This window comes from Emydura macquarii, unplaced genomic scaffold, assembly GCF_026122565.2.
Source record: "Emydura macquarii macquarii isolate MOO-44397 ecotype Brisbane River unplaced genomic scaffold, CSIRO-AGI_Emac_v2 contig_3287, whole genome shotgun sequence".
In the NCBI taxonomy this organism is placed as follows: Eukaryota; Metazoa; Chordata; order Testudines; family Chelidae; genus Emydura; species Emydura macquarii.
In genome coordinates this window covers 4,552,326-4,579,672 of record NW_027133424.1, presented here as the reverse complement: position 1 = coordinate 4,579,672, position 27,347 = coordinate 4,552,326, and the positions used below count along the sequence as shown (strand labels likewise).

At 37.6% G+C, this 27,347-nt stretch overlaps 1 protein-coding gene across 10 annotated transcripts in view; it reads left to right on the top strand.

Moving 5' to 3' along the window:
* The window catches only part of RABGAP1L (RAB GTPase activating protein 1 like), a 483,894-nt gene that overhangs the window by 129,515 nt on the left and 327,032 nt on the right, over positions 1–27,347 (top strand). For 8 of the 10 annotated variants that reach the window (XM_067532377.1, XM_067532378.1, XM_067532379.1 and 5 more), the window contains exons 12-13: positions 6,821–6,914; positions 13,763–13,913. In XM_067532377.1, coding sequence (XP_067388478.1) covers positions 6,821–6,914; positions 13,763–13,913 — 245 coding nt within the window. Of the gene's footprint in view, positions 1–6,820; positions 6,915–13,762; positions 13,914–20,130; positions 20,233–22,849; positions 22,900–27,347 lie in introns of those variants that run through there. The other 2 variants (XR_010917039.1, XR_010917038.1) reach the window with 2 other exon arrangements.

Genomic DNA, 27,347 nt, shown 5'->3' with positions numbered 1-27,347 from the left:
CTGACCTATTGCAATACTGTAAAGTTTCCTTGCCACTGTTCATTAAGAAAACTTTAAAACAATTGGACATACCCCTGAAAGTTCCAATGCTTCAGAATCAACTGTGGGGTAGTGATAAGAGCCATATTACTCAGCGTGGTCTGCATATGTGTTTCTTTAAAAATACGTTTACCAAACAACCAGTTAGACCTCCGGTTTGACATGAGGGTTGAGAACAGCAATACCCAATTTGAATTTCGTTCCTCTTTTGTTTGGAGACTGTTTAAACCAATTTTACAGCAACTGCCGAAAGATCACCACAGAAAGTGGGTTTTGCACGCTATAAAAATCAGTTATACCAATTAGTTCAAAATCCTCCAAACAAACCTTCCCCTCTCTTCCTGTTCAGGAACCCCGTCACAAGATGGTGTTAAAAACGACTCTGTACTAAGGGAGGGAGCAGTAGAAGAGGTTCTGGTAAATTTCAGAAATTGGGATAGCTTTTCCTCTTATTTTCTAATTCCAAATAAAGGCCCAGCTCCACCACCCCATAAGCACAGAACAACAACAATCCTATCCAGCCTGTGTCTTTCTTTGCACATGTGACTTTAGTCTGCTGAGAAACAGAAACTGAAAGCCCAGAACTTTCAAAAAGCAAAGAGCTGGTAGTTCGGCTGGACAGATTAGAGCCATTGGTTCATTTTTATGACACTGTATGTAGCATGTTTTTGATGAGATTTAATTGTAACTGTTATTTTTTAAACAAGAGAAATTTAGTATTTTATAGATGATTTTAAAAAAAAATTAAAAAATCAGATTTAAATAAAAAAAAAAAAAAGAGATTTTTTTTATTTAAAAAAAAATTTGATTTTTATCCACCCTGCTGCCGAGACGTACACCTGAGACTGAGCTATACAGCACCAAGTACCCCAGAGGGAGTGCCAGGACTGCTGGCTGACCAGTACCTGGATGAGTTATTGGGACTGCTGCCGGCTGTGTATCCTGAGAAAATGGAGGTACACCCAGGAGAGGTAGTAGGAAATAGCCCAGGGACACCAGACATTGGTCTGGTTGTGCTGCCAGAGTCTAGGTCAGCATGTTTCAGTGGGATCCCCGCTGACCCAGTGGCAGAACCGTCTGCCACTGTCAGGGCTCTGGTCTGAGACCCAGTGGAGTTAGGGTGGGCCAATTCCCCCTACTCCTGCTTCCAGCCCCACCCTAGAGATGGCAGCCTCCCTCCTTAAGGCTGGATGGCTTGTTTTGACTTACTGCTTTGCTCCACCCCACCCAGAGGGCCAGACCCACTCTAGACTACTTGGTGCTCTGCCCCATCCAGAGGGCCGGAGCCCCTTTGACCAGTGTTTCCCAACTGGTGTGCCATCAGACCTGAGCAGGTGTGCCATGGAATTTTTTTAAAAACTACTTGAAGAGTTGTGAATTGGCTCATGAATATTCATGAGTTCATTTGGAGACTATATGGTGGTGTGCCTCAAAATAATTAAAGGTATCAGGGTGTGCCACGGCAGAGAAAAGTTTGGGAACCACTGCCTTAGACTGCTTGCTGCTCTGCCTTGCTCAGACAGCCGGAGCCCTGAGATTGCTAATTCCCCCTATTGAGCTTTGCATTCATTGTCATGCCATAGTGATGGGGTGTGGGCTCCCTCCAAGACTGATGGGGAGGGACGGCCATGGACCTCTACAATCCACTTTTGTTACATCTGACAGCATAGGCAATAGGTCTCTGACAGAATTAGAGAACTCTTTCTCCGTAGATGTACAGCATGTGTTACTAAATGCTAGAAGACAATCAACCAGAAAATGTTACGATTTGAAATGGAAAAGATTTTCACTATGGGTAACCCCTATTCAATCCATATTTAGAATATTTGTTTCTAAAGAACAAGGCTTTATCTGATGTGTCACTTAGGGTACATTCAGCTGCAATTGCAGTTTCATACACCACTAGATAGAAAGTCTATACTCATCATATTGTTAAGAAATTTCTAAAAGGTTTACTTAATCTTTATCCTCCTGTACAAAATAAATAAAAGCTTATTCCTGTTTGGAATTTAATCTTAGTTGTATCACAGGTTGTCCCCCCTTTTTGAACTGTTTCTGCTTGTTCTCTGTTTCATTTTTCAGTTAAAACTGCATTTATTATAACAACAACATTAGTTAGGAGGGTTATGAACTTCATGCCTTGATGGCTGATCTTTCATTCATAGTTTTTCATAAAGATAATAGTTCTTCATCCTCACCCAATGTTTATAATTTTGGACTTCCACGTTAAGCAATCAATTTACTCTACCAGTGTTTTTTCCTCAAACCACATTCAAACAAGGGTGAAACGAAGGTACATTGTTTAGATGCTAAGTTTGTTATCGTTCTAAATAGATGGGACCAAAAATTTCAGATAGTGATGCAGATTGTTTTTCATATGCTGTTATGTGATGGGGTGTACAGACCCCACACTGGGCCTTAAAAGGTTAAATGGGAGAACTGGGACCAGGTAGGACCACCCAACCCACCAGACCTGCAGAGCATGTTCCAACTGGAGTAAGGGTTGAAAAGGGAACAATCCAGCTCAGAAGGGGGAAGGCTGGGGAGGAGGACAGACGTGCCCTGAAGGCTCCTGACAAGGGCACAGGAGGAAGCTTCCTGAGGGAAGAAGACAATGTTGAGCTTGTTTGGGGTTGACAGTTTTGGTTGCCTTTTTGCTTTCTATCAGGCGGGAGGAGAAAGGCAGATAGTAGAAGTGACCCAGGGAGGGTAATTCAGATGGCACCCTGAGGGGTCTGACATGGTTGACTCTACTAGGGTTCTTGGTCAGAGCCTTATGGAGTGGGTGAGCCCAGACTCCTCTCACAACTGCCCCTATAACAAGAGGGACATAGACCTCCTGCCCACCTCAATGCACCTCTGATTGAAAGAGAAGGACTGTACTGCAAACACTACCCACAGTGGGGTGGCACTGAGGACGCTAACCATTAGGCCACCTGATCCACCAAGTACTGTATTACAAGGTAACTAATGGAAATCCCATTTCGGCATAAACATCCAGATGAGTGGTTTCCAACCTTTTTGAGAGTGCGGACACCTCTTCAACCTCTAAACATTTTGCAGACTACCACGTTACTAATTTTATTTGAAATTGTACATTTCCTTGGTGAGGATGTTTTGTTTTTCTTTTCCTCAGACCCCTTGTAATAGCCTTGCAGACCACTTGGGGTCTGTGGACCACAGGCTGGGAACTGCTGATCTAGATGGATCAAACTATGCATAGTAGAAACATAAGAATGCCTCACAATCTCCACCTGCTAGACTGAGAGCATGCACCACTAAAGTGATGGCTGCATCTATAGCGTGTCTAAGACAGGTCCCAGTAATTTAAATTTGTAGAGTAGGCACGGAGAGTTCTATGCATTCCTTTCCTAAACATTACGCATTAGATATCGCAACTAAGTTGGATGCTCTGTTGTGTAGATCGATTCTGCACTCCTTGTTTAGTTTGGACTCCTTTCCCACCATCTGATTTCCTTATATACTGCTGTCTAAACAGTCCCAAGGATAGGACTATGCAGAGGAGACTTGAAGAAGAAAAGAAGGTTATTTACCTGTAACTGAGGTTCTTCAAGATGGACTTTGCATGTTCACACGCTGTACCTTTCTTCTCCTCTTCTGCAAAGTCTTAACTATCTGGGGCTCTGCATTAGCAGTGGAAGGAACAGAGGTGGCAACTGTTACAGTGCCTGCTTTTATAGCCCTGCCATCAGTACATGCTCAAATGTTGAGGAGAGGAGCATGGAAGGGGGTGTCTGAGAGCTTATATTGGCACTGCTACTAGAAGCCTGCACCATTCAATGGAACTGGTCAGCACAAATCCCAAGAGTGTGACTATGCAGAGTCCACCTCAAAGAACCTCGGTTACAGGTTAAGTAACCTTTATTTCTAGTGTTGCTGGCCAGGCTGGAACATGTTTTGTGGAGCTTAATCATATGTTTCTCAGACTGCAAGAATAGTTTGTTGTGCTTTTGTTTTCAGCAGTGGTTTAGTAAAATCTTTTAACCTGTAAACATACATTACCACTCAGGCTCTCAAGTTTTTTTTGTCTGTTTGTTTTTAAGCTTAGAACATTTTTCAGATTAATTTTGCTTTGTTCTGCTTTGGATATGTACAAACCTTTTGAAGTTGCTATTTGTAAAGAGCTTCAGGGTTGGGCCAGGTTTGCTGGGATAGATCAGTGGAACATGTCATATTTTTCTTGTGATTGGCTGAATTACTCCATGTGACCAATAATGGATCTGCTCGGCAGAATCTATCTTTATTCAGTGTCTTAGGGAGAAAAGAGGGCAATATAGTATCTAAACCATCTGATCCAGCTGGAAAAATCAGGAGAGGGGATAATTTTTAAAATTTCATTTATGCTATTAATTCTTTTTAAAATGTATTGTTTTTAAATCTAAATTTAAGTTATTGCTCAGGTGGTGAGGAAAATGAGAATGGGTCCACAATATTTCCCATTATTTGCTTTAGAATTTAATATGCTTTGCATGTCTGGGCTTCAAAATATAGTTTGGTTCTATGGGTCGTAACAAATTCTTCCAGTCATTCGGAGCTGTTTCATTTTACTATCTTATATTTTAATACACCTAATTATAGCCTTGCTGTATAAGGGAAAATTGATTTTCTGAGTTCAGTGTTTCTGCTTCTGGTTCCAGTGAATCTGCACAAAAGGATGTGAACCCATCAAATCAAAATTTTGCTTGTAGGATTCTATTGAGATTTTAAAAAATGGGGCAAGGGGATTCATTCAAACCCAGGTCTCCTTTATTTCAGGACCTATGAAACTATGCAAACTGGTTCTGAGCCAAAAAATTTCATGAACCATGTTTTGGTTTAAAATGGGAGAAGATTGCAGCAATCTAATGTTTTTTTCCAAACCAGCATTTCTGTTCACATTGCTTTGAATGTCTTTGAGGTATAGCACATGAGCTGTCTTTGTCCTCATGTTTGGTTGTCAAATTCAAGGATTGATATGTTTTTAATAATGACTTATACTTGGCAACTCATGAGATATTTAATTAGGAACCTGTAATTGGAGTCAGAGTGACAGTGATGAAGATTTAGTTAGGAGAGAAATCATGCAACTATGTTGGACGGATCCTCCTCTACATGAACCTACTGATGCCTATAATAAATCAACTTATTTCTAATGTGAAATGTTGAAAATTCTTGGAAAAATAAAGATGTTGGGAAACTCTCAAGTGTGTGGCTGAGCTCTGTTGGGGCAAACTCTTGTGGGGCAAAAGTTGCTTTAAGCCACTTTTTGTGGTCCCTGGATTCTTGGGATAGTTTGCTACTTGGCAATGTTTAAAGCATACTCAGGCCTGCTCTGAATCATGTATAGCTGCTTTAGGTCCCCAAGGATAAAGGGAATGTGACGGTGACTCTTTCGTGCTGCCAAAGTGGTACAAAAGAGCTGTGAATTGGCACTGTGATCAGGCCCAATATCTTTTAAATCATTCTAGTTTTAAATATTTAATACTATTTGGTTTTTATTTTGCCTTTAAGATTCTGTTTAAAGATACAAAATTACCAGTAAACATATAATCAGAAATCTGTGATCTGCCTTCATTGGTTGGGAGCAAGAAAAAGTTTGTATAGATGGTGACAAGTTTTTTTTTTTGGTATCTTTGTTTATTTTTGGTGATGGTGGGTCCTTTGATATCTCCCTCCATATATGAACTACAAAGGTCTAATATCATTTGATTCTTTTGGCAGTATAATCTGGCCCCACTCTGCCATAAATTCATGAGCATCACTTTCCATATTAGCTGGAGTCAGGTGAGAACAGTTTGAAATGCCCCAGTGTGAAACAGAGGGGAATTTCCTATAGTTAAGGTACTGGATTAGGACTCTAAAGATCTGAGTTCAGTTTCCAACTCCAACACAGTGTGTGACATTGGGCAAGTCACTTAAACTCTACATGTCGGTTCTCCATCTGCAAAATGGGGATGATATTTCCTTTCTCGCACTCTGACTGTAAACATTTTGTGGTAGGTATACAGCCAAAAGCTCTTGGGCCAGTCCTTCCACAGCTTGAGCAGAATCTTCACCAAGTTCATGTGGCTCAAAAGCCCCAAATTCCTGGTTCAAAAAAAATCTCAAATTATCCTGATTGAATGGAGAATTATCCTGATTGAATGGAGGATAAGGTCAGACTTTCAGAAGTGAGGTCAGCGAGACTTCAGGCTTGTCTACACAGGAAAATTGACCAACATAGCTATTCTGGAATAAATGTTTTGCAATAGCTATGATGGAATAGCTCCCTGTATGAATGATCTATTCCAGAAGAAAAGTGATGTCGTTCCAGAATAGTGTCCATATGGGGGAGTTATTCTGGTATAGCTAAATTATACCAAAATAGCTATGCTGGTCAATTTCTCCTGTCACTTTTGAAAATGGGATTTAGACTCCTAACTCACTTAAGATGTTCAGAAGATATATATCATTTTCGTTGATCTTCTATGGATCTTTTTCAGTAAAATACCATTTCATCAGTGTCGGGTGTGATCAGGGTTCTTGAGGCAAGAACTGTGTATAATATCCTAGATGTGGTGTAATGTAAAGGACTAATAATCTGCTAAATGTGTTATCTTAAACTTCAGCATCTTAAATTTCATCCCACACTTGTCTGACCAAATCCTCAAGCTTTCCCGATTCATTTGTATTTTCTATCTTTTTTTGTGTAGTGTCATACAACTGCTTTAGTGAGGAAAAATTTTATTTATAAATCTGTTATTTCTTTGGTAAATCTGTGCATGTTTTTGTGTCTTTGCAGAGAGCGATAATGAACTCTCAAGTGGTACTGGTGATGTGTCCAAGGATTGTCCTGAGAAGGTCTTGTATTCCTGGGGAGAATTACTGTGGCGATGGTAAAAATTAATTTTCTCACTTAGATTGTTAAATACTGAACCTTTTCACCTTTCAGAAGATCAGATAATGGCTCATAAAACAATACAAGGCCTAAAATTCCCTAGTCTTAAATTTTAATTTTCTTTCTCCATTAAAAAACCCCCAAATGTTTTGTTTGATTGAAAAGTAGAGATGCTGCATATGAAAATGTATTTAAACCCAGTGTATTAAGGATTAGCACATTTGTATTTTTAATTGGTGGTTATTCTAGGGATCTCTCCCAGTGTTTCTGTGAAAGCCTTGGTTTCTGTTTTACTGTATTTTCAGATATTTATTTTACTAATTCCTCTGCTCAACCTTAGTGTTCAAAGTAGTTTATTTCATGCTTCCCCCCCCCCATAACCAGACCAGATCTTCTGGCAAGACCTCTGGCTGACATGGGTGGGGTGGTTGAAAAACCTGAACTTTCTGCTTTCCGTCACGTGATTGGAAACAGGAATTTCGGGAAGTCTGACGCTCTACTTGCCAAGGGCAACTGGAGCGTCGGGCAGCTTAGTGATTCTTGGCAGGTCACTTCTGGAACTTCCTGCTTCCGGCCACGGGAAGCCACCGGACGAGAAAGCTCCGGTTGCGTAGGTAATTTAAGTGGAGCTTGGGTGGGCCTGCTTTCAAAGTGGGCAGCTCTGGCCCATACAGGCCCACCCAGAGCTATGCCCCTGGCCCACATCCTGTTTAAATGCTTATCTTTATAGCCTGATGTATTCATTTGTAATAGATTTGTCCATTGTCAAATCTTTCCTTTTTATGATATGTTTTGTGAATTATTATTGTGAATTATGATTATGATTGGTATTGATTATTCCTGTTGATCCTATACATAACTGTATCCCAAGGGGACATTAATCTGTTGTTTCTCAAATGCCAAACAGAGGGAGGCTTTTTGTTTTTGTTTTTGTTTTTTTAAATCATGTAACAGACATCAAATTGCCTTACTTAGACTCAATTTGATCAAATGTGTTTTTTGTCAAACTTCTCAATATCAAGTTAACATTCAATTGCATATTCACACGTGTCTAGAAAATTAAAATTGAGGTCTTACACGTTCAAGGAGTTTGGTCCTCCCAGGTGAACAAATGCATATTTCACAAGAAGGCAATCCAGGTTTCATGAAAGGCATTGTGAAATCTGGATTAAGAAAAGGTAGAATTTGGTGAAATACTTTAGAAATTCTCTAACACCTAGAAAACAGATTGCAATCTTTTTTTCCACACAGTGATAAAAACGTCTTCATTTCACCTTTTCACAACTCAAAAGGCCAGAAAGATTTTGCCCAAATTAAAATAAAATTATCTTGAGATAAAGACCAACCATGGGAATTTTTTGGCCATAATGTGGAAGAAGAAACTGTTTTGCAAATAACTATAATGAATTTTGCTTATGCTTGTGAAAATAAACATAAATAAACATGGAAGAAAAGTAGCTACATGGATAGTGCCAACATGGATGGACTGTTAGTTTGGGACTTCAGGGCTAAACAGGAAATAGAATAGAACAAAAACAAAGTGTGTGCGTGCGTGCGTGCGCGCGACCGACCGACCGACCGACCAGCAAGATGTCCATGCACGAAATCAGAGTATCCTCATTCCCTTATTATTTATGATCCTCGCTTCCTTATCTTCCTTCTATTGTTTGTTGCTTTCACCCTCTGAATCAAGTCGGCTATTAAAATGCAAGATCTTTATGGGGCTATGGGTATTTTATTTTCTGTAAAGTACCTAGCACTTTTTGAGTGCTAATATGGTAATAAGGTTACAATAATAAGATTGTGGTTGTTTCTGCTAAATTGTCCCACAGTTATACCCAGTGTTCATTTAAGGGTTTAAATTTTCTGACAAAAGTAATTGAAGGAATGGGGTGGAATTTATCTGCTATGGGATCTAGCTTCAACACGCCCTCATTGGAATGCAAAGCACTTTTCCTTCCCCAGTTTCCATTTGCAAATTCTGTGAAAACAGTCAGGTGTATGAGTGCTGAGCCTAGGAGGTGAAGGACCTCAGGCAGCTTAATGACTAGCAGTTGCAGGCTCCTGCCTGCCAGTTTATCTGAGGACTTGCTCTGTGGAGACCTTCTGCTACTAATAATCCAACAGAGCCCTCTGTCTAGGTGGCAGCAGGTTCTGTCCTCTACAGGGCCTTCTGCTGGGGTGGTAGGTCTCTGCATGGAGACCTCTGTGGGGTTGAGGAGGGGCTGGGGCATTCCTGGTCTTGTGTTGACCCCAGCCTGTTCAAAAATAGAGAGATGGGTTTAGATATACTGTATAAGTTCTCTTAAAGAAGAGAACGGGTAGGCTGTCCACTGTCCTAGCAGATGATTTTTGTGTGGATGGTCTTCATTACTACCACCTTATACAGGGAGTGGGGGCTTGGAGATGGGCCTGGAGCCAGAGGTTGCCTTAATCCAGGCTTGCGTTAAGGAGAGGTAGGAGGAAATGGATTGAGCCTAAAACATTCTTGGCCAAATTAATTTTTAGTGCAACTCCACTGATGTTGTATCAGAGATGAATTTGACCTGTTCAGTATTTGAACTTTTGAGGAATAGCTTAGTCTTTCCAGGATTTTTTGAAAAGTATAGCATTAAACAGTTGATGAGAAATATAACTGTTTGAAAATTAAAAATAGATCAAATAAAATAAGCTCCTCCAACGTGCCAAACACTACAGCATATGCTGAAAGAAGATACATGCCTTCATAAGAAATTAACATTTCCGTTCTGAGAGTTGGTGCACTGATTGTGTTGGAGATAAAAACTTCTTGCATGTTAATTGCTACCTGTCATTTAATGTTACCGTAAACCAGTGGACTGACATGACAGAAAAATTGCATAGATGTAGTCTGAAAGAGATTTTTTTCCCCAAAAAGATAATTTATATAACTAGAAGTCAAACCAAGATAAGCAAAAAACCCCGAACTTTAAAATAAAATATAACAAACACAAAAAGGAAAATGGGGGAGGCTTTCTGATTTATTTAGTAAATCACAGTATGTAGGGTATCCTTAGAATGAGCTTTAATTTTTTATGTTGAACTTGGGTCATAAGCAGCTGAATGCTCAGAAAGATGTGGATAACAGCTTCTGATGTGTACAAAGATAATGGGCATACATAGTAGTCATTAAACAGAAATATTTATAGCAACTGTAATTTTTTATTGTTCTTTTGTATGTGTCCTGCCAGGTCATAATCATATGGTCTTGGCATCTCTAATAATGTCATACATTTGTTCTTTGACCTATTAACTAACAGCTGCTGAAGTATAGCCAAGATAATAAATGCACTTTGTAAGAAATTAAAGACATGAATCCACCAACAGCCATGAGTGACCCAGTTATTTCCAAATGCCAAATTGTGAGATGAAAATAAACAAAACTTTTTTTTTTTTTTTTTAAATAAAAAATCTGTTTCCACGGCCAAACAGATGGCAGTGGGTCATCTAGCAACAGAACAAGTAAAAAGCACATGTATTTATTTTCTATAGTAAATGAACAGCAAGGAATATCAATAATTTAAACTATTTCCCAGACAGACACTCAGAAACCTGAAGAGTTGCTTATTATAAAGGTACAGAGTTTGCTTGACTGTATGGTTATTTTATAACACAAGCTGAACTATCTAATGCTATTAAATGAAGTGCCATGTCTGCAGTAAAGTTAATGTATGTGAATATTTATGTAACAAATCCATTATGATCCTGTGCTCTAGTCTGAACATGCTTGGACATAAATGATGGTGGTAATACATGGTGTATAAGTTCTGTTGGCTATTACAGTAGATTATTATCTGTATTCTTTTCCTGATGGCAATGAAGAATTGCTTACTGTCCTTCATGTTCATGTGAAAACTTACCATCTTAGCTCTTTGTTGGATTTATTTACATGTTAAAAGGCTCAGAATTAAGTAGGCCTTTGTTACTTATAAAGAAAAATTGTCGTCTGTGGTGTCTGTAAACTGCCTAAACAGAAAAAGCAATTGTAGTTAAATGTGCAGGTGTGGAAAGCACTCTAGAAAGTACAGCATGTATCTTATGGAATTATTGCTTTGGAATTGATTACGTTCATCATCCCATTTCACACTGTTTAAATTTGGGGGGCAAAGTTATTTGTTTAGTTTTGTGACAAAATAATTAAATTCCTTTTTCTTTTGTGTCCTTTCTATCTCTTGCTTGGTCTGTTGTTGTTTCTCTTTCTCTTTATCAGTTTAAATTAGATTATAAAGTGCTTAGGATAGGGACCTTGATTTCGTACTTGTCTATACATAGCAGTGGCACTATATGAGTAATTACCAAACACATCTTGAACTACTTTCTCCTGGGTATGGATATCTCACTAACTAGTTCATGCTCACCATATGTGTAACTTGTGTTTGAGATTTCACTTCATACCCACTTATTTGCTCCTGAATAGAAATTTCTTTACTTTGAAGATGCTTAAAATATCTAGCCTTTAAAATATTTCTGTTGGATAATAGCTTCTCCTCCTAGGACTTTTCCCATGAGAAATCCGTTAGTCACAGGTGACCCATTATAAAACATGATACAAAGTAGGAAGGGGATTGTTATGTCTTTTGTTTGCCTGACTGGAATGGTGGAGTTTGAATGACCTGTCCTGAGCCAAGACTTTTAATTTTCAACATTTACCCAAATGTGTTGTTCATGGACATTTTTTAAAACAGAAAATGTTCATGTTTATGATCAGTCATTGAAAACAAGCTTGTTCTCCAACTGTGAGTACAAGAAAGACAGGCTTGTTTGGAAAATATCTCAAAGCAGTTAAGTTTGAGACAGAAGCCAGAAGACTTTCTTCATGTTTTCATTAATTATTGAAAACAATTATTATTATTATTATTTTGAACACTGATAAAAAAGTTTGTTGGCACAACACAGAACTTAACACTCCAGCAGCCTGCTAGCATTTTGTCTGAATTGGCGCTCTCATTCTTGCTAGCAGAACTGAAATGGTGGTAGCAACAATTAAAAATTTTTGCAAGCGTTTCCAAGGCTATGTCTACACTCCACTCCACTGGTGATGGCATGTAGGGTACATATAGCTACAGGCTGCGTCCACACTGTGGTGTGTACACCTGTCGGTAAAGGGATCTGGCAGAGGGAAGGCAGTTGGGAAAGGCTTCAGCAGCTCCCTGCTGCCAGAGCCTTTCCCCGCTGCTGGAGTCTTCTGCTGTGGTAAGAGAAGGGCTCCTGCAGAGGGAGCTAGCAAAGCCTTTCTCCACTGCTGGAGCCTTTCCCTGCTGCTGGAATCTTTCCCTGTAGTGGGAGAAGAGCTCCAGCAATGGGGAACTGGCAGAGCTTCCCCACATTGAGGGAAGGGCTCCAGCACCAGACACTAAATTGCTAAAAATAGTAGTGTAGACAGGGAGGCATAGTTTAGGTGAATAGTGAACTGTGTAGATTATGTACTCGAGTACGTACCCACACCCTTTAGGTGTGTCTTTACTCACCTAATCCATGCCTTGTCGTCTATACTGCCATTTATGCCTGTGCTGAGGGGGACTACATGTGTCTACTATTACACACTGCCAAAAGAAGAGTGCAGTGTAGTGTACAGCAAGGCCAAAGAATGAATTCAGACACTGCCCTCCTGCTGAATTCTTGGAAATTGCCATACTAGATCAAATCAATGGTCCATCTCTAGTGCAGAGTCTTCTCTCTAGCAATGGACATTATCTGATGCTTCAGAAGAAGTTCTGAAGCCTCCATAATTGAAAATTACACAGTATACTTATGGGGGAAATGTCATCCTAACGTTAGGTGATTAATAGTTAGGTTTTTTCTCTGTGAAATATGATGGCTGATGCATTGTAAATGATCAGCCCATTTAATGTAATTCCTCATGATACTAGTGATGCGTTTATCATTCATGTAATTCTTTTAAAATTCTACAAAGCTCTTTCCCTTGATTTTTGAAGCGAGTTCCACAGATTAATTATGTGTTAATTTTTTAAAAACATATGTTCCAGCCCTTTTCCATCTTCTACTTAGAGAGTGGAACTAAGTGAAGAAGCAGTGGACGAGGTCTGATAGAGAAGTGTTAATTTTTTTTAAATACCTATTTTAATTAATTTTAACACATAAACTAAATAAATGGATTTACTTGTAAATGCTCAGAAAATTAATTCAATAGTCAGATACAGTGCTGTAATTTGGTGGAGATACAGTGCACTTTTCATACATAAAAAAGAGGTTGAATCCCTGCTTTACATGCAAAACTCAACTCCGCCTTAACTATGGAGCTGTAACTAGTACCTCCATAATAATAGCATTAAAATATCCTCAATGCCTCTTTTTTATAGAACCAAGTGTATTTTATTTGCCTTTTTACTGCTGCTGTATGTTGAGCAGATGTTTTAATTGAGCTTTCACGGTGATTACTATGTCTTTTTCCTTAATAGTTAGTTAATTTTGTGCTCACCTATGTATGTGTATGAATAGTCAAATTGTTCTGTGCACTACAGATTGTTATGCTTGCCTGCAATGAATTTCATTTACCAATATGTTCTGCATTGATTAGCTTTGCTCCCTCTTCAGTTCTTCACTTTTCTAGTCTTGATTAAACCTTGACCTTTTGGATAATGAGCAAATTTTAATTTTAGGTATTCAGCAGATTCTTGTGGCAGTTTTGCTGGTAACCTGAGAAATACTTGCAAACATGAGCAATGAAATAAACATTTATGGCTTGACTTAGTAGTGACTATACTTTTCTGAATAACATACATACTCAGAAAACTTTCTATCTGTTTCTCATAGTGTATATCTGTGTCTCCTCATATAGGAGAGATAAATAGTTGTTTGTTTTCTCAGGCACAATAACCTTGCTGTGCGACCAAAAGGACTGTCTACACTGGTAAAGAGTGGCGTTCCAGAAGCACTAAGGGCAGAGGTTTGGCAGTTGCTAGCAGGGTGCCATGACAATCAGGCCATGTTGGACAAATACAGAATTCTCATCACAAAGGTAAAATTTATTTATACTTTTGTTTTCTAGAATAAACTATATAGAGCCTCAGTTTTGTGTGGCTGCAAAGCGACAAGTTCGCAGAGCTCTTTAAAAAAAAAAAAAAGGGGGGCGGGGGAGAGGGGGAGATGAGGGGGCAGTAATTGAAATTGTAATTAACACACTTTACTCCCTGCCATGGGTAGCTGCTGGATGGCATTAATTAACAATAGAAACCAATGACCTATATCCATAGTAATGCTTGACATTTAACTATATTTGCTTGCTTTGATAACAGTAACTGCATAGCCTTGTTTTTAAAGTGTTGGGTCTTATTAAGGTTTATTGTTTGTTAGCATCAGCCCCCAATCACTGTGTATTTTAATTTTTGCTCTTTATTGAAAGAATATGGTTTTGGCAAAGGCTTTTTTATATAAAATGTTAAATATATTTATGTATGGAAAGATTTGGCTCCTGTTCTCATCACATGGTTTCCAGTGCATAGCATCATTAGTAATCCAGAGCAGTGTTTCTGCAAACTTTTCATTCTATGGACCCCTCTGTTAGTGGAATATCCTCTCATGGATCACCTTCCCTCTCCACATCCCAATGCCTCTGCTGCTTGGGTCTTCTAATAGATTTTGCAGATTATCAAAAAAGGCTTCCCAGATGGCCATGGACCACAGTTTGAAAATCATTGGTTGTAAAATTACAAAGCTTCTGTGCATTTTCAAAGGCCAGTTATTCTACTGTATTAAGATTGTATAAGGTGAGAAAGCTGCTCTTGGAGTTTAGAAGTGTTCAGTGTTCATGACCTATTTAGCTTTGCCAGCAAGAGTGGCAGTTGTGATGGTGCTTTTTGTGATTTAGACACAGTTTTCTCTGGGAGCCAATCTGAGACCACCATTCTGTTGTGTGCTGCATCAAATCCATTAACCATTATTCTGCCTCTCCATTCTAACAGTGGGGAAACTGTTTATCATGGGGTAAAAAAGTTGATTATTTTCTATTTGACTCTGATCTTTAACCTATTGCATTACAAAAATATGTAGCTGTAATTTGGGATTTTCATGAGATAGTAGAAGGTAAGGATTTCTAGATGGCTTATATTTTTCAAGATTATTAAGGGACACACTGCATCTAAAGTTCCAATGAAATATCTCATTGTCACATGGAATAGCAGTAGAAATTAGAAAATTCATGAAATCCCATTGTGACCCACATCATTTTTGCAAACTCAGTTTTACTGAATGGAAATCTTTCTTTCTGAAGGCATGAACTTTGGCCCATCTGCTACTTATATATAAAAACTGGTGACTATATAACTTGGCATATGATGGATAAAGTGGTTAGTAAAGTGAGATGAAGGGTTGTTTTCAGTGAAGATGTTATTTTCACTTTAAATGTGCATCGTTTTGCTTATATCTTTCACCAGCCCTCATGCCTGTCCTAGTGAAGTCTTATTTTATCAGTGTGAACCTAAAAACCTTTTGACATCTAGCAGGTGTTAACAAAATCTATACAATCTCTGTTGTTTTAACATCCTTCATTTCCAGTTGTTCTGAGGGAGGCCTATCAGTCAAAGGCTCATGTTTAAAATTGGTTCCTATCAGTCAAAGGCTCATGTTTAAAATTGGTTGTAGCAAACTTTTTTTTAGTCCTACTTGGTGTAACTGTGCCTCGGGAGTTGAATGGGAGGGAGAGAAAAATACGAAGACTTTTCCTTTAGAGTTTAAGCCAATATCACTTCCTTCCATTCTCAACATGCTGGGGCACAACCCGAGAAGTTGTACCCATGATTATCTTGGCTGGTAAAGGTGAATGAAGAGAAATTTGATCAGCAGTGAGTAGGAATTATCAATGATGCCTTTTTAGCATCTCTTAAAGAAGCAGTTGTTAGACTCTTGATACAGAGAACCTTAGTTGCAGTCATGCCCACAATCTCTCTTTTTAAGGGAGATTTATTGAATTGGCTGTGGGCAAAGCAGCTCAGATGATATCTAGACCGTCAAGACCTCTGAGGACCCTGATTTTAGGCCTTTTTATGGTATGGAGAGTTGCATTTTAGGATGGTCATCTTCTGGTGACTGAAGATCAAGTGTCCATGCTTATTCAGTTGGATCTATCATCAGTCTTTGATCACAAGATAATGTTAACATGGACATTTGTGGACCCTGGCATGGTAGTTGAACCAGCGCCATTCTTTATTTCTCTGACAAGACCAAAAAGAGAGTTTTAGACAATTGCTTATCTGTGGATTCTCTCATTTGCAGTACTGCAGGGTTTTATTCTGTCAGGCTTCCTACTCAACATGGATCTGAGGCTGTTACGGGAGATAGTTAAGTGATATGAGTTGCAGTGCCTTTAGTATACATATGATACCTAGTACTATGTTCCTGTTAGACTGTGCAGTCTGAGACTGATATATCAGCTTTTCCAATCTCTAGTCAAGATAGAGGCTTTAATGAGAGCTACTTGGCAGAGGCTTAGTTTAGGGAAGACAGGGGTAATGATGGCAGACAGGGAAGAACAGTGGAAGGAAAAACAAAGGTTGTATAAAGTTCCTTGAATGAAGGCATTTGTCTACCTTTTTGTTGGTCAGGTTCACAAGGTGGGGGTTCCTGGTCTGTTGCTGGATTTGCAGAAATGAGTGGTTACTCATAGGCCAGAAGGGACCATCATGTTCATGTAGTCTGACCTCTTGCATGTTGCAGGCCCCAGAATTTCACCCTTCTTTTCCTATAATAGATGCATAACTTCTGACTGAGTTACTGAAGTCCTCAAATCATGATTTAAAGACTTCAAGATAAAGAGAACTACCATTTACTCTAGTTCAAACCAGCTAATGACTTGTGTTCCAAGCTGCAGAGGAAGGCGAAAACCACACAAGGTCTCTGCCAATCTCACCTGGGGGAAAATTCCTTCCAACCCCAAATTTGATGGTCAGTTAGACCCTGAGCATGTTGGCAAGACACACCAGCGAGACACCAGGGAAAGAATTATCTGTAGTAACTCAGAGGCCTCCCCATCTAGTATCCCATCTCTGGCCATTGGAACTATTTGCTAATAGCAGTAACCGATGGGCCACATGCCATTGTAGGCAATCCCATCCCCTCAATAAACTCATCAAATGTATCTACAGAAGAGGATAGAAACTTCAAAACTATCCTATCCTAAGAATCCACCATGCTTTATTGTTTCTCCACTTTCTAGACACAGAAACACCCAATTTCCTGTGAAAGAGTCTGGGTAATGTTAATCCAACAGGAAATTTCTTGTACAAAGTAGTATTGTAATTAGAAATACCACTAGAGAGCACTCAAAACAGTTTGTGTACATATCCGTACATTCCAACATTCACTGCCAAATTTCTCTGAGTTAAAGGAAAGAAATATTGGAGTAAAAGAAGAAAGACAGACATTGAATTATAAGGGGACAAACTCCAGAATCACACACCTCCCCCAGCATAAACAGTCCAAGAAGATTCAGACCGGACTGGTGCTATATAAGTAAAATACAGGTGGTTAGCACCTGGGATGCTGGCCCAGTGCTCAAAAGTAATGGATCCCAAAGAGTTATTCACAAAACAAATGCAGATGCATCACCAGTTAAGTGTAAGTGACTTCCTTTACTCCAGTGGTTTTAGCCAGCACATAGCAATGCAATACATTGCAAATTAACCATTGGACCCAACCTATGAACAAACGTACCTGGTAGAAATCTGACACACAAAATGTAATGCTTGCAGACTAACCGTGAAAACAGCACATTCAAACCACCTAAGCAGCTCAGCCCAACTTCTTCAGTTAGGTCACTGAGAGTATTTTTTTCTAGCTGTGCTTTATTAGAAGGTTGTGACTTTACCTTTTGAATGTAGAGCTTGCTATACTACTGCATGCCTTGCTGTACTACTGCATGTGATGTCCAGATTGGATTGCTGCAGTGTAGTCAGCCACATTGTGACTCGGTTTTAAATGGTGGGGTGCATGGAGGTACCCTTTCTATGTACCACACAATGGAGCAAGCTTTGTACATGCCACTCTGTATCAAGAAGTTTGCAGTTTGTTTTTAGGTGTGACCTGCTAAGCGCTGGCTCCCTTATAGACTGCTTCTTTGCTTGCACGAAACTGCAAGACTTAACGATCAACTGTGGTAGTTGAGCTAACAGCCTTCATGTTTAAATGTAAGTGGGCTGGTGACAGGGTGTTGCCAGTTAGGGGCCCTGGACAGTAGATCTTTCCTTACTCACTTTAGTTTCAAAAGGCTTGAATCTTTATCTTCATGGAACATTGCAAACAATGGAACTGTTTTCTCATGCTATTTTGGGGGTTGAGGGGTGGACTAAGTATTGAGGGCTATTTGCTTTTACTTCGGTGGACTTTGGGGGAGTTCTTTATGGTCAATGATGAAATTTTTTTTTTAATTAAAGTAAACTGTATGTTCATGCAGAACTTTGGAGTTTTATTACAAATAGAAATAAATCTCTGCCAGCCAGCTGGCTTGGGTAATGTTGTGCAATGAATCCAGGTTCAACTCTTCTGTTCATCACAGTGTATTTTTAAATTGCTGAGTTGAATGCCACTTCATCCTGTATGCTAAGGTCATTTTGCCTTATGTATATTTTCTTCTAATATTTTATGTAGTTTATTTCTCTGCATGTAATATGCTCATATAATACATTTTCTGTTTTCCATGAACATTTCTTTAAGTTGTTACAAAACCTAGGAAAGTAGGAATTTCTATAGTGAACTGGATCAAGGGTCCATCTCTTCTGATATTTTGTCTCTAGCAATGGCTGGTACCAGATATCCTCTTAATGGACAATTATGGAATAATCTTGCCCCTAAGGAAAGTTTTTCCCTAAACCCTGTCAGTTAGGAGTTTGTTTGTTTATATTTTGAAGAACTTTCTTTGTCATTTAAAAGAAAATGTTAATTTAATCTGGGATAATAAAACTTGATATTTTATCCATATAAATGTCTGATCCTTTTCTCAATCCTACTAAGCTCTTTGCTGTAATAATGTTTTATGATAATAAATTTCATAGATTGTTCAGTTTAAAAATTTAAATGTCCTGTCCTAATTTCATTGTGTCCTCTTGCCCTTGTATTATGAAAAGAGGGTAAATAGGAACACTCACCTTTATTTTTTCTGCACCATTCAGATACCTCTGTCACCTCCTCTCTTATTTATCTCCTTTCTGAACTAGTCATCATCTTTTTAGCCTTTAATTGATGAAAATCGAAGATTGTAGCAACTTCCCAGTACTCTTCTCTTGACCTTTCCTATTTGTAGACATTTTTTGAGATGGGGTTAACCTCTTTGTATCTTTGTGTGCCCTAGATATATGTATTCATTGTTTAGGCTCATTTCTGGAAACACAGTGTATTGTTGGGTTTCTTGACTTCTTAGTAGCATAGTCTCTAAAAGTAAGAATCTTTACATTATGTACAGTAGAAGACTTGGTCACAAATGAGTAAATCAATGATCTTCAATCGAATGTTCACAAATATGGATTTAGGGGGCCAAACTTGAGGCACAAAGTTGGAAAACTTTGGCTTTAGTCCCTAAACAGGAAGGGGGGACTGATAGTTGGAGGCTCTAATACTGAATGTATAGTATCTTGCCATTATTGCTTGTGACTATCTCAAGTCGGGAAGAGAGTTATGTTAGTATCTGGAGGCTTTGAAAATATTCCAACACTGATATGACATCATCCACAGTGAGGATCTGTCTGCTTGACGTTATGGAGAATTACTACTTGTAGGCAGGCAGCAGGAAATATATCATACATGGACCCTAAGATTAATTAAATTATGGCAGATAAAAAATAAATTTTATTCTAATTTGGAAATCTAGTAATGAACAAACTTTTTGAAAATGTCATACATTTGACAAATAGTAATGCAAAAATACTTCAAATTGTCTAACCTTGTATTGTCAAGTAACTTCATAAGTAATGTTTCCACATTTTAGTGTATAGTTCAGTGACAATATATAATCGTTATTTTATTTTCATTTTTAACTATGCAACCATATCAAAATAGCATTTTAGACACAAACAACTTTGAAATCTATCACTTTGTTTTACTTTTTTATTTGTGAGTGTTTGAATCTGTTTTGGATGGGAATGGGGTTGTTTTGTTTTTTTTTTGGTTTTTTTTTTAAATTAAACACAGGAAAGAAAGATTTCACCCCTTGTTAAAAAGATCATCTATAACATACTTTGTCCTCCAAGAAACATGTCTGCTGATTCTCTACACAACACTGAGAGAGGCAACCTGCAGAAGCAGGAAAGCCAAATGGATCCACCTACTAAGATGCGCAAATGGCATGTAAGGTAGGGAAACTGAAGCAGGAAAGCACTTATCATGAGAGAGAAAAGGGATGTGGTGTCAGGCTATCTGGAGTGGCTCACGAATGTGGATGCCCACCTCAGGGCAGACCGTAACAACCAGGATAGAAACCTCAAATTAGTTGTATATTCTATATTAGCTTTAACCAATCAAGTATGAATTCCTCAAGTACTGTAACAGCCTTAACATGGAGTCACAGACTTAGAAATAATAAAAACCCCACACTGCAGAGGACTTACTGGACTTGAATGTGAATAAAATCTTTCCTATCCTAGGTGCATCTCATTAATGTTTCATATTCCCTTAAATTTTGTGGCTTGATTCTTAAGAAAAAGCAAACTTGTAATAGTTTGCCTTGTTCTATTATTAGTGTTGCCAAAATTGAATCAGCTAGAGAATTATTGTTCTTTGAAGTTCTCTGTGATTGCTTAATGTGATGCTGTCAGTTTAAAATCACATTTCTCTGTTTGCTAAGGTGCTAGATAAAATATTAAAAATGTTTCCTAACTGTATACATAGGAACAAACGATCAAGGACAAGCAATTAGCAGACAATATTAAAAGAGCACTGAAAGTGGTTTATTTAGTATACTGAGACAAAGAACAAAATTATTCTCATTATATGATGCATTTAGGGTTATATGGGGTAAAAAATTTGGACGAGAATGCAATACAAATTTCCTGGAATGGACTGAGATTTGTATGAAGAACTTCAGGCAAGAGTTAATGGCTGTATTTCTGAAAGATCTGACTTGTGAAGGGGAACCGGACAAGGCTGTCCATTATTATTTGCTATGGAAATAGAAGCGTTTGCCCAGAAAATTAGACATAATCAAGTAATTAAAGGAATAGAAGTGGGAAAAATCAGCTAAATAAAAGTTCTGTTAGCTTACTGTGTAATGCTTGTATCTGAGCCAAGAATATATATGCAAGCCATTCAATTGGAGAGTGACCATTCTGGAAATTCTTCTAGGTTTCAAAGTATGGGAAGTTTGATTCTGGGATTAAATGACAAAATCAGGACAACAAATCGCTTTTAAAAAAATTAATTGAAATGAGCATAGGGAAGCAATTGCCATCTCATTAGGGGCCAGTTGTATGAAAGTAACTATAAATGCTATTGTTGATACAGATCAGGGGAGTTATGGAAGCATTGAATAAATATACTGTTTCTTAGCAGGTTAAAATCTACCTAGTTTATTCTTTCTGTTTCAAGCAGTAGCCATATTATTGTGATATCAGATATAAATTTCATAATTTATTTCATACTATCTCAATTTAAATGGGAAAAGAAAATAGTCAGAGTTAAGTCTTCAGGTCTTTACAGACCCTTTAAATTAGGAGGTTTTATGTAAAATTGCGTAAAATTAAATTTGCAAGCATGTCCTCTGAAAAGAATTGCTTGCAGCAAAATCAAGAACAGCATTGACAGCAAATAGAGCAGTCAATGTTCTGAGGTAGAATTGAGTGTAATCCTCTTGATACCAAAAAAGTATAGATTTTCCAGTATTTGCAACTATTCATTTAGAAAGCCAACTCTTGAATTCTGGGATAAACGTTTTGAACAAGCTTATTTATTTCCATAACCATTATTACCAGTTGTAAATGGCCCTGATTTTAACCCAAACAGTGTGGTGGGTTTGGGGGAAGGGTTGGGAGGGACTTTATGGAAGATGGGCAACATTAAGTGGATGAATCAGCTGTTTCGGGCTGAAATCTTCATGTCTAATGAAGAGGTCAAAAGAATGTATAAAATTCCCTTCTCAATTTCTGTCAGTATATGCTATGCAACGCTATGTGAACAATTTAGGCAGAATTACAAAGATTAATAGATCTCTCCCACTCTCAGACAATAGCATCCTAACAGGGGGACAGTAAAAGATTAATCTGTTATATATACACATTTTATGAGAAGAGAAAATAAAGATACAAAAAGAGAAATGAAGAAAGAGAAAAGGGACATTACAAATATGAAAAAGGGAAAATTACTTTGAATTTTATCATCAGTGGTGTCTGAAGTTAGATTAGAGCATCGTTTCAAAGCAGGAATACACAGATACTAGAGGGAATATGAAGAAAGACGAAGGTGGGGTTTTTTTTACCCTTTTCGATAATGGACAGCTCCTTTATCAGTAGTCTGTGGTCCAAAATTAGAGAACAAATATAACTAATAAGTAGATGTTGCATTCCAAACAACCCAGAGTATAGGTAAGAATCAGGGTAAGGATTTTCCCATTATGTCGTCTTTCCTTCTATTCTGGTCAATTCTGGGGTTTTAAAAAGTACTTATTTTGATCTGTGGTTCCATTTTCTAGAAGAGCACATTTTTCCACAGAACTGAATTAATTATATGCTAACAAAGTTTTAATACAGCTTTTTCTATGCATTTTCCTGTTAATTCTGTGCACAAGTTGAGTTCAAAAGCTTCAAGTAAAAAATCAGCCTTCAAATACCGCATGTAAACCTGTTAAGAATGTATGTAAGCATTTATTTTTTCAACATTTCAAATTCTAATAACTCCTTTTCTACAGTGGGAAAAACTTTGCTACATATTTAATATACTTTGCTTTTAATATACTTAGCTAATGTTCATTTTTCTAAGTTAACTAATGCAGCCAGAAGATCGAAAGTGAAGGAAATTGGAAGTGAGCCAAAGCTTATATAAACGTGAGTAAATCCTGTCTACTTTCAAGTCCTTTGAAAGCTTTGTAATTTCTATTTCTTTTAGGGAGCCCCCATCTTAATTTCTGACTTAAAAAGTAGCCTTGAAATATTCACTTGTAGATATGAGGATTACCTCTAACATGGAAAGACCCCTTTGATTTGGATAGAAAATAGATCAAGCTTTTTATTTCTAACAGCAACAGAGGATATGATGTTAAAACCAAGAGGGAGAAGCATCTTTTATCCCAATGCACAATGCAGGCTTACATTGTTAAATGTTCTGGGACTAATTAATCAATAAAGGATTCTAATTAAAAAGGGCACTGTGCACCAGCTATCTGTGCAGGCTGCTTTACAGAAATAAACTATGGAAAAGAATATTTGCATAGCAACTTTCTGGCACATTTCTCCTGTACAGGACAGTTCATCTGTTTGTCCTAACTGTGAGTGGGTGAATTTATGCTTCCATTTAGAGTGGAGAATCTTCTTTTCCTACTGTCTATATCCTAGGAAACATCCCTTGCCGTTAAATTTCTTGCAGCTTAGTGGTCTATCTCTAATGTTAACCTACATGAGAGCGTCAGTAGTAGGCAAGATTTTATTCATTTTCAAGTCCAGCAACTTCTCGATAATGGGTATTTGCAGTGAGGTGCTATTATTATTTCTAAATAAACTACTTTCTCTTCTCCTAATAAGACAAGTATTTACCACAAAGATCCTTAGAAATTGATTTATGGCCGGGGGACATAGGTTAACATCCTTAGTTTTGTGAAAATTTGTCTTGGGATCTTTGGAGACCACAACTTGTCCAAACTGTGATTTCAAACCTCCTTAGAAAGGAAGCACATTCAGCTGCACATTGTTTCCTAACACTGTTGTAGTGTGGGAAATTTGCTCAGTAGTAACTCTGTGGAAACCTCTGACCTACTCAATTTTTCTTGCAGCCCCTAGCGTGTTCCTTGGCTGTGTTCATTTAAATATTGACCAGGCATGACCTCGTTGCCTGCTTACAGATAAGATCATCTTCCCCGGGTGGCATGGCTGCAGGCTCATGTTAATCTTTTGTAACTGATCAAGTGTAAGGTAAATTTTTGCAATTTGCTAAGAAAAAGAAAAAAAATCCAATGATTTAAACATTATAAAGGCAATTAAGATTGTATCCTCCTTATTAAACAGCAAAAATAATGTACAAATAATTCCTGTTAATCATATCACACTTGGTTTGAGTTGTATATCAGTTTCTTAATGAGTGGTGTGAGTATTGGGTGAAATAATTATTTCGAGAACATACCTTCATATTAGTATCATTGTGAGGTGTCTATGTGTTTGTTATCCAATTTTATTTTTGTTTTAATTTTAATTTGTTCAATACCAATAGCATATCTGCTGTCTTAATTTTATCTACTTTTCCTAGAAGACAAATGATAAAGCGATTCTTAATTTATCTTCTTTCCACACTCTTAGATTGTTCATGCCATGTTATGTAAATCCTCAATCTTTTAAAAGTGTAATACATTTTACTTCTCAAGAAGAAAGGTTATTTCAAGTGTCCATTCAGACTGAAAGGACAGTATGTCATTTTCTGGTTGAAGTTAATAATATTCTGAGTTTTATAAGTGCTGGAAGTTAGAAGATAGGAAGATCTCGTGTTTTACAAATGTTTTCTAACATAACTTTTAAAATTATTTCAGTAGTGCTACATTTTTTTAGCTTTGAAGATACTGGACTAACATGCCATATGAACTGAAAACATTTATTAAAAATAATTAGTAAATGTTGAGGAATATTATTGCATTTTGAAAGCCAGCCTATTCCTGTGTTCCTCTGTGTAACCTTTGTTGTTGAAATGAAGTGATTCTCAAAGAAATACCTTTTATTATGTTTTAGTAAAATAATTAAACCCAGATTTTCAATGAGCTGTGTACACATTTTTGTGCATATTTAAGTTGGCGTGTGAAGCTCTGATCAGTGCCCAAAACCACAGCTTATATGGCATGCACAAAAACCACACACATATCTGTTTGAAAATGTGTTCTCTAATCTATTGAACCTAGTCAGATGGTATTTGCACAGTGCCAAACACATTAGTGCTAAACAAATCAATAATAATAATAATGGTTTGTTGTCCACTGCTTGTTCAGAACCCGTGTGTAATAAATGAATATCTAATGAAGGAATAAAATTGTTAAATACAATGAGGAACTTGGATACCAGATTTGAATTAAGTTATCTGATGAAAATAATGAACATTAATTATGACAAAAGCTCATATTTAAAATCAGTGATGTGTATTTGTTAAAACACTTTACCTAAAATATACTCTTGCTAGAAATTAGTTTTATTCAGTTTTAAAGACTTTCTTAATGCTTAGAGCTTGATCATGTGACTTGTCAACTTCCATTGACTTTACTGAGAATTAAGGGTGCTTGGCACCCTGGAGAAGAGATGCAGTAATTTCAAGATCAGTTACTTCACTATTGTGGGGTTTCTGATATGTTTATCTTTTTTGCTTAGTAGTTGTAACCATTTTTATGCCATTGCCATTTGGTTGGCCCGCTTAAACATAGACAATGGCAGAAAAATTCTGACAAATCATCAGCGAGCCTAGGTGATAACATTTGATGAAGCATTTGTCTCTTGTCTTTCTGCCAGCCCTGCTATTACTGTTTGTTAGAATATCCAGGTCTCATGCATGTATTAGACAGACTTACCTGTGAGGCAAAAGCATATACTATATTTTGTATGAAAATAATATGAGAAACTTATAACTACAAATAACGTGACAGGCCAGATTCAGTGATTTGCACCAGCTGAGAATCTGGCTCACAATTCTTGATTTATCTATGAGCAGGAAAGTGCTTAGAAAACGAATGTCAGATTTTAGAGTCTTAATTAATAGCTTTTTCATTTAAATATTACATAATTAACTGAAATACTGAAGTAACTAGTTGTCACTTATGTGTCTCAAGCATTCCTTCCTTTCATGGCTTTGTGCACATCATTTTGAAGATAGTTTGTCTTTCTGAAAGTTTATCTAACATCATTTTATTCAGGTAATTAGTCGGTAGAGCATCCTCAATTTTTACATGTAAGGAAAGTCCTTAGAATCCCACAAAACAAACAAACAACTCTTTGATTTGCTCAGTGTAGCACAGGATAGAACAAAGGATTGATAGAATTTTCATTGTTTTTGGCCCAAGTATGAGAATAATGCTGATCAGTTAAGTTGTGGGAAACTCATGGCATGATAGTTAATATTCCTGCATGATGTATGCACAGGGTGTGTACAAAAGTTAAGAATCTAAACTAGAGTTATAGTCCTAAAATTCGTTTGACAAGTAATGCTTAAGCACTGTCCACCTTAGACAAAGGAATGTGTATTTTATTCGATGATCATCCTGATTGTCAGGAAAAGACAATGAAGGTCCATTCTTACATACTAGGTAAACAATGCTATCAAGCCAACAAGTGGGGGAGAAGACACCATGGCGTCTGTGTCCCCTCAGGAGAGAGAAGCTTGGTCTGGGTTTTACTTTTCAAAGATTTACTGGTCTATAAAGATGGTGGGGGAAAGGAGGGAGCTGAACCTCAAGTGATAAGCAACTGAATCAACTGATTGTATATAATATTACTGTATTATAAAAATGTGTAGAGTTAGGTCTTTTCTGAAAGTTATTGACACACTGGTGATTTTAATATCATTGTGAAATTTATATTTTAACACTATATAAGGAAATATGGATGCTTAGTGATATTATGCCTTAGTCTGTAGCCAGAAAGGGGGGGAGAAGTTCCCTCCCAGACAGGAGAGAAAGCAGTTATCTAGTGACTCCAGTGGGATTAAGCAAAGTGTGACCAAAAACAGTGGAAGCCGAAAACAATGCTCCTTGTCACAAAAGACCATCTATTCTTTCATTAACAGCTGTGTAAGGAATATAGCGATTGCAATTCTGGATCAGATTTATGGTCAATCTAGTGCATTATCCTGTATGAATGGCCAATTCCAGAGGCTTCACAGGAAATTTCTCAATAACGAACAATTGTACAGTAGATATAGTTGCAATAATTGAAGCACTTTTCCAGGGGCAATTTTTAAAAAAAACAATGGATCTGGGATAAAAAAGCATCTAGCTCTGGAAAGTTTTGTATATTTTGATTAACTTTAACTTATTTACTTTTAAAGGTTTGGGTATCTTATAACATCCCAAAGTTTGAATGCTTATTCACATCACCGGGGGCCCAAATTTAGACTCCATGTTTCTCCATCCCCACATAATTCCCTCTAGCAACAAGCACTCTTTGTCTGTAATTATCTTGGGGATGTGTGGACATGAGCAGGCTACCTGCATACTTCTGATATTTCTAATGGAGAACGTCTTTCCTTGTCTATCCCACTTCTAGTGTTTTCTTTCCTCTCTCCACCACTCTGGGAAATG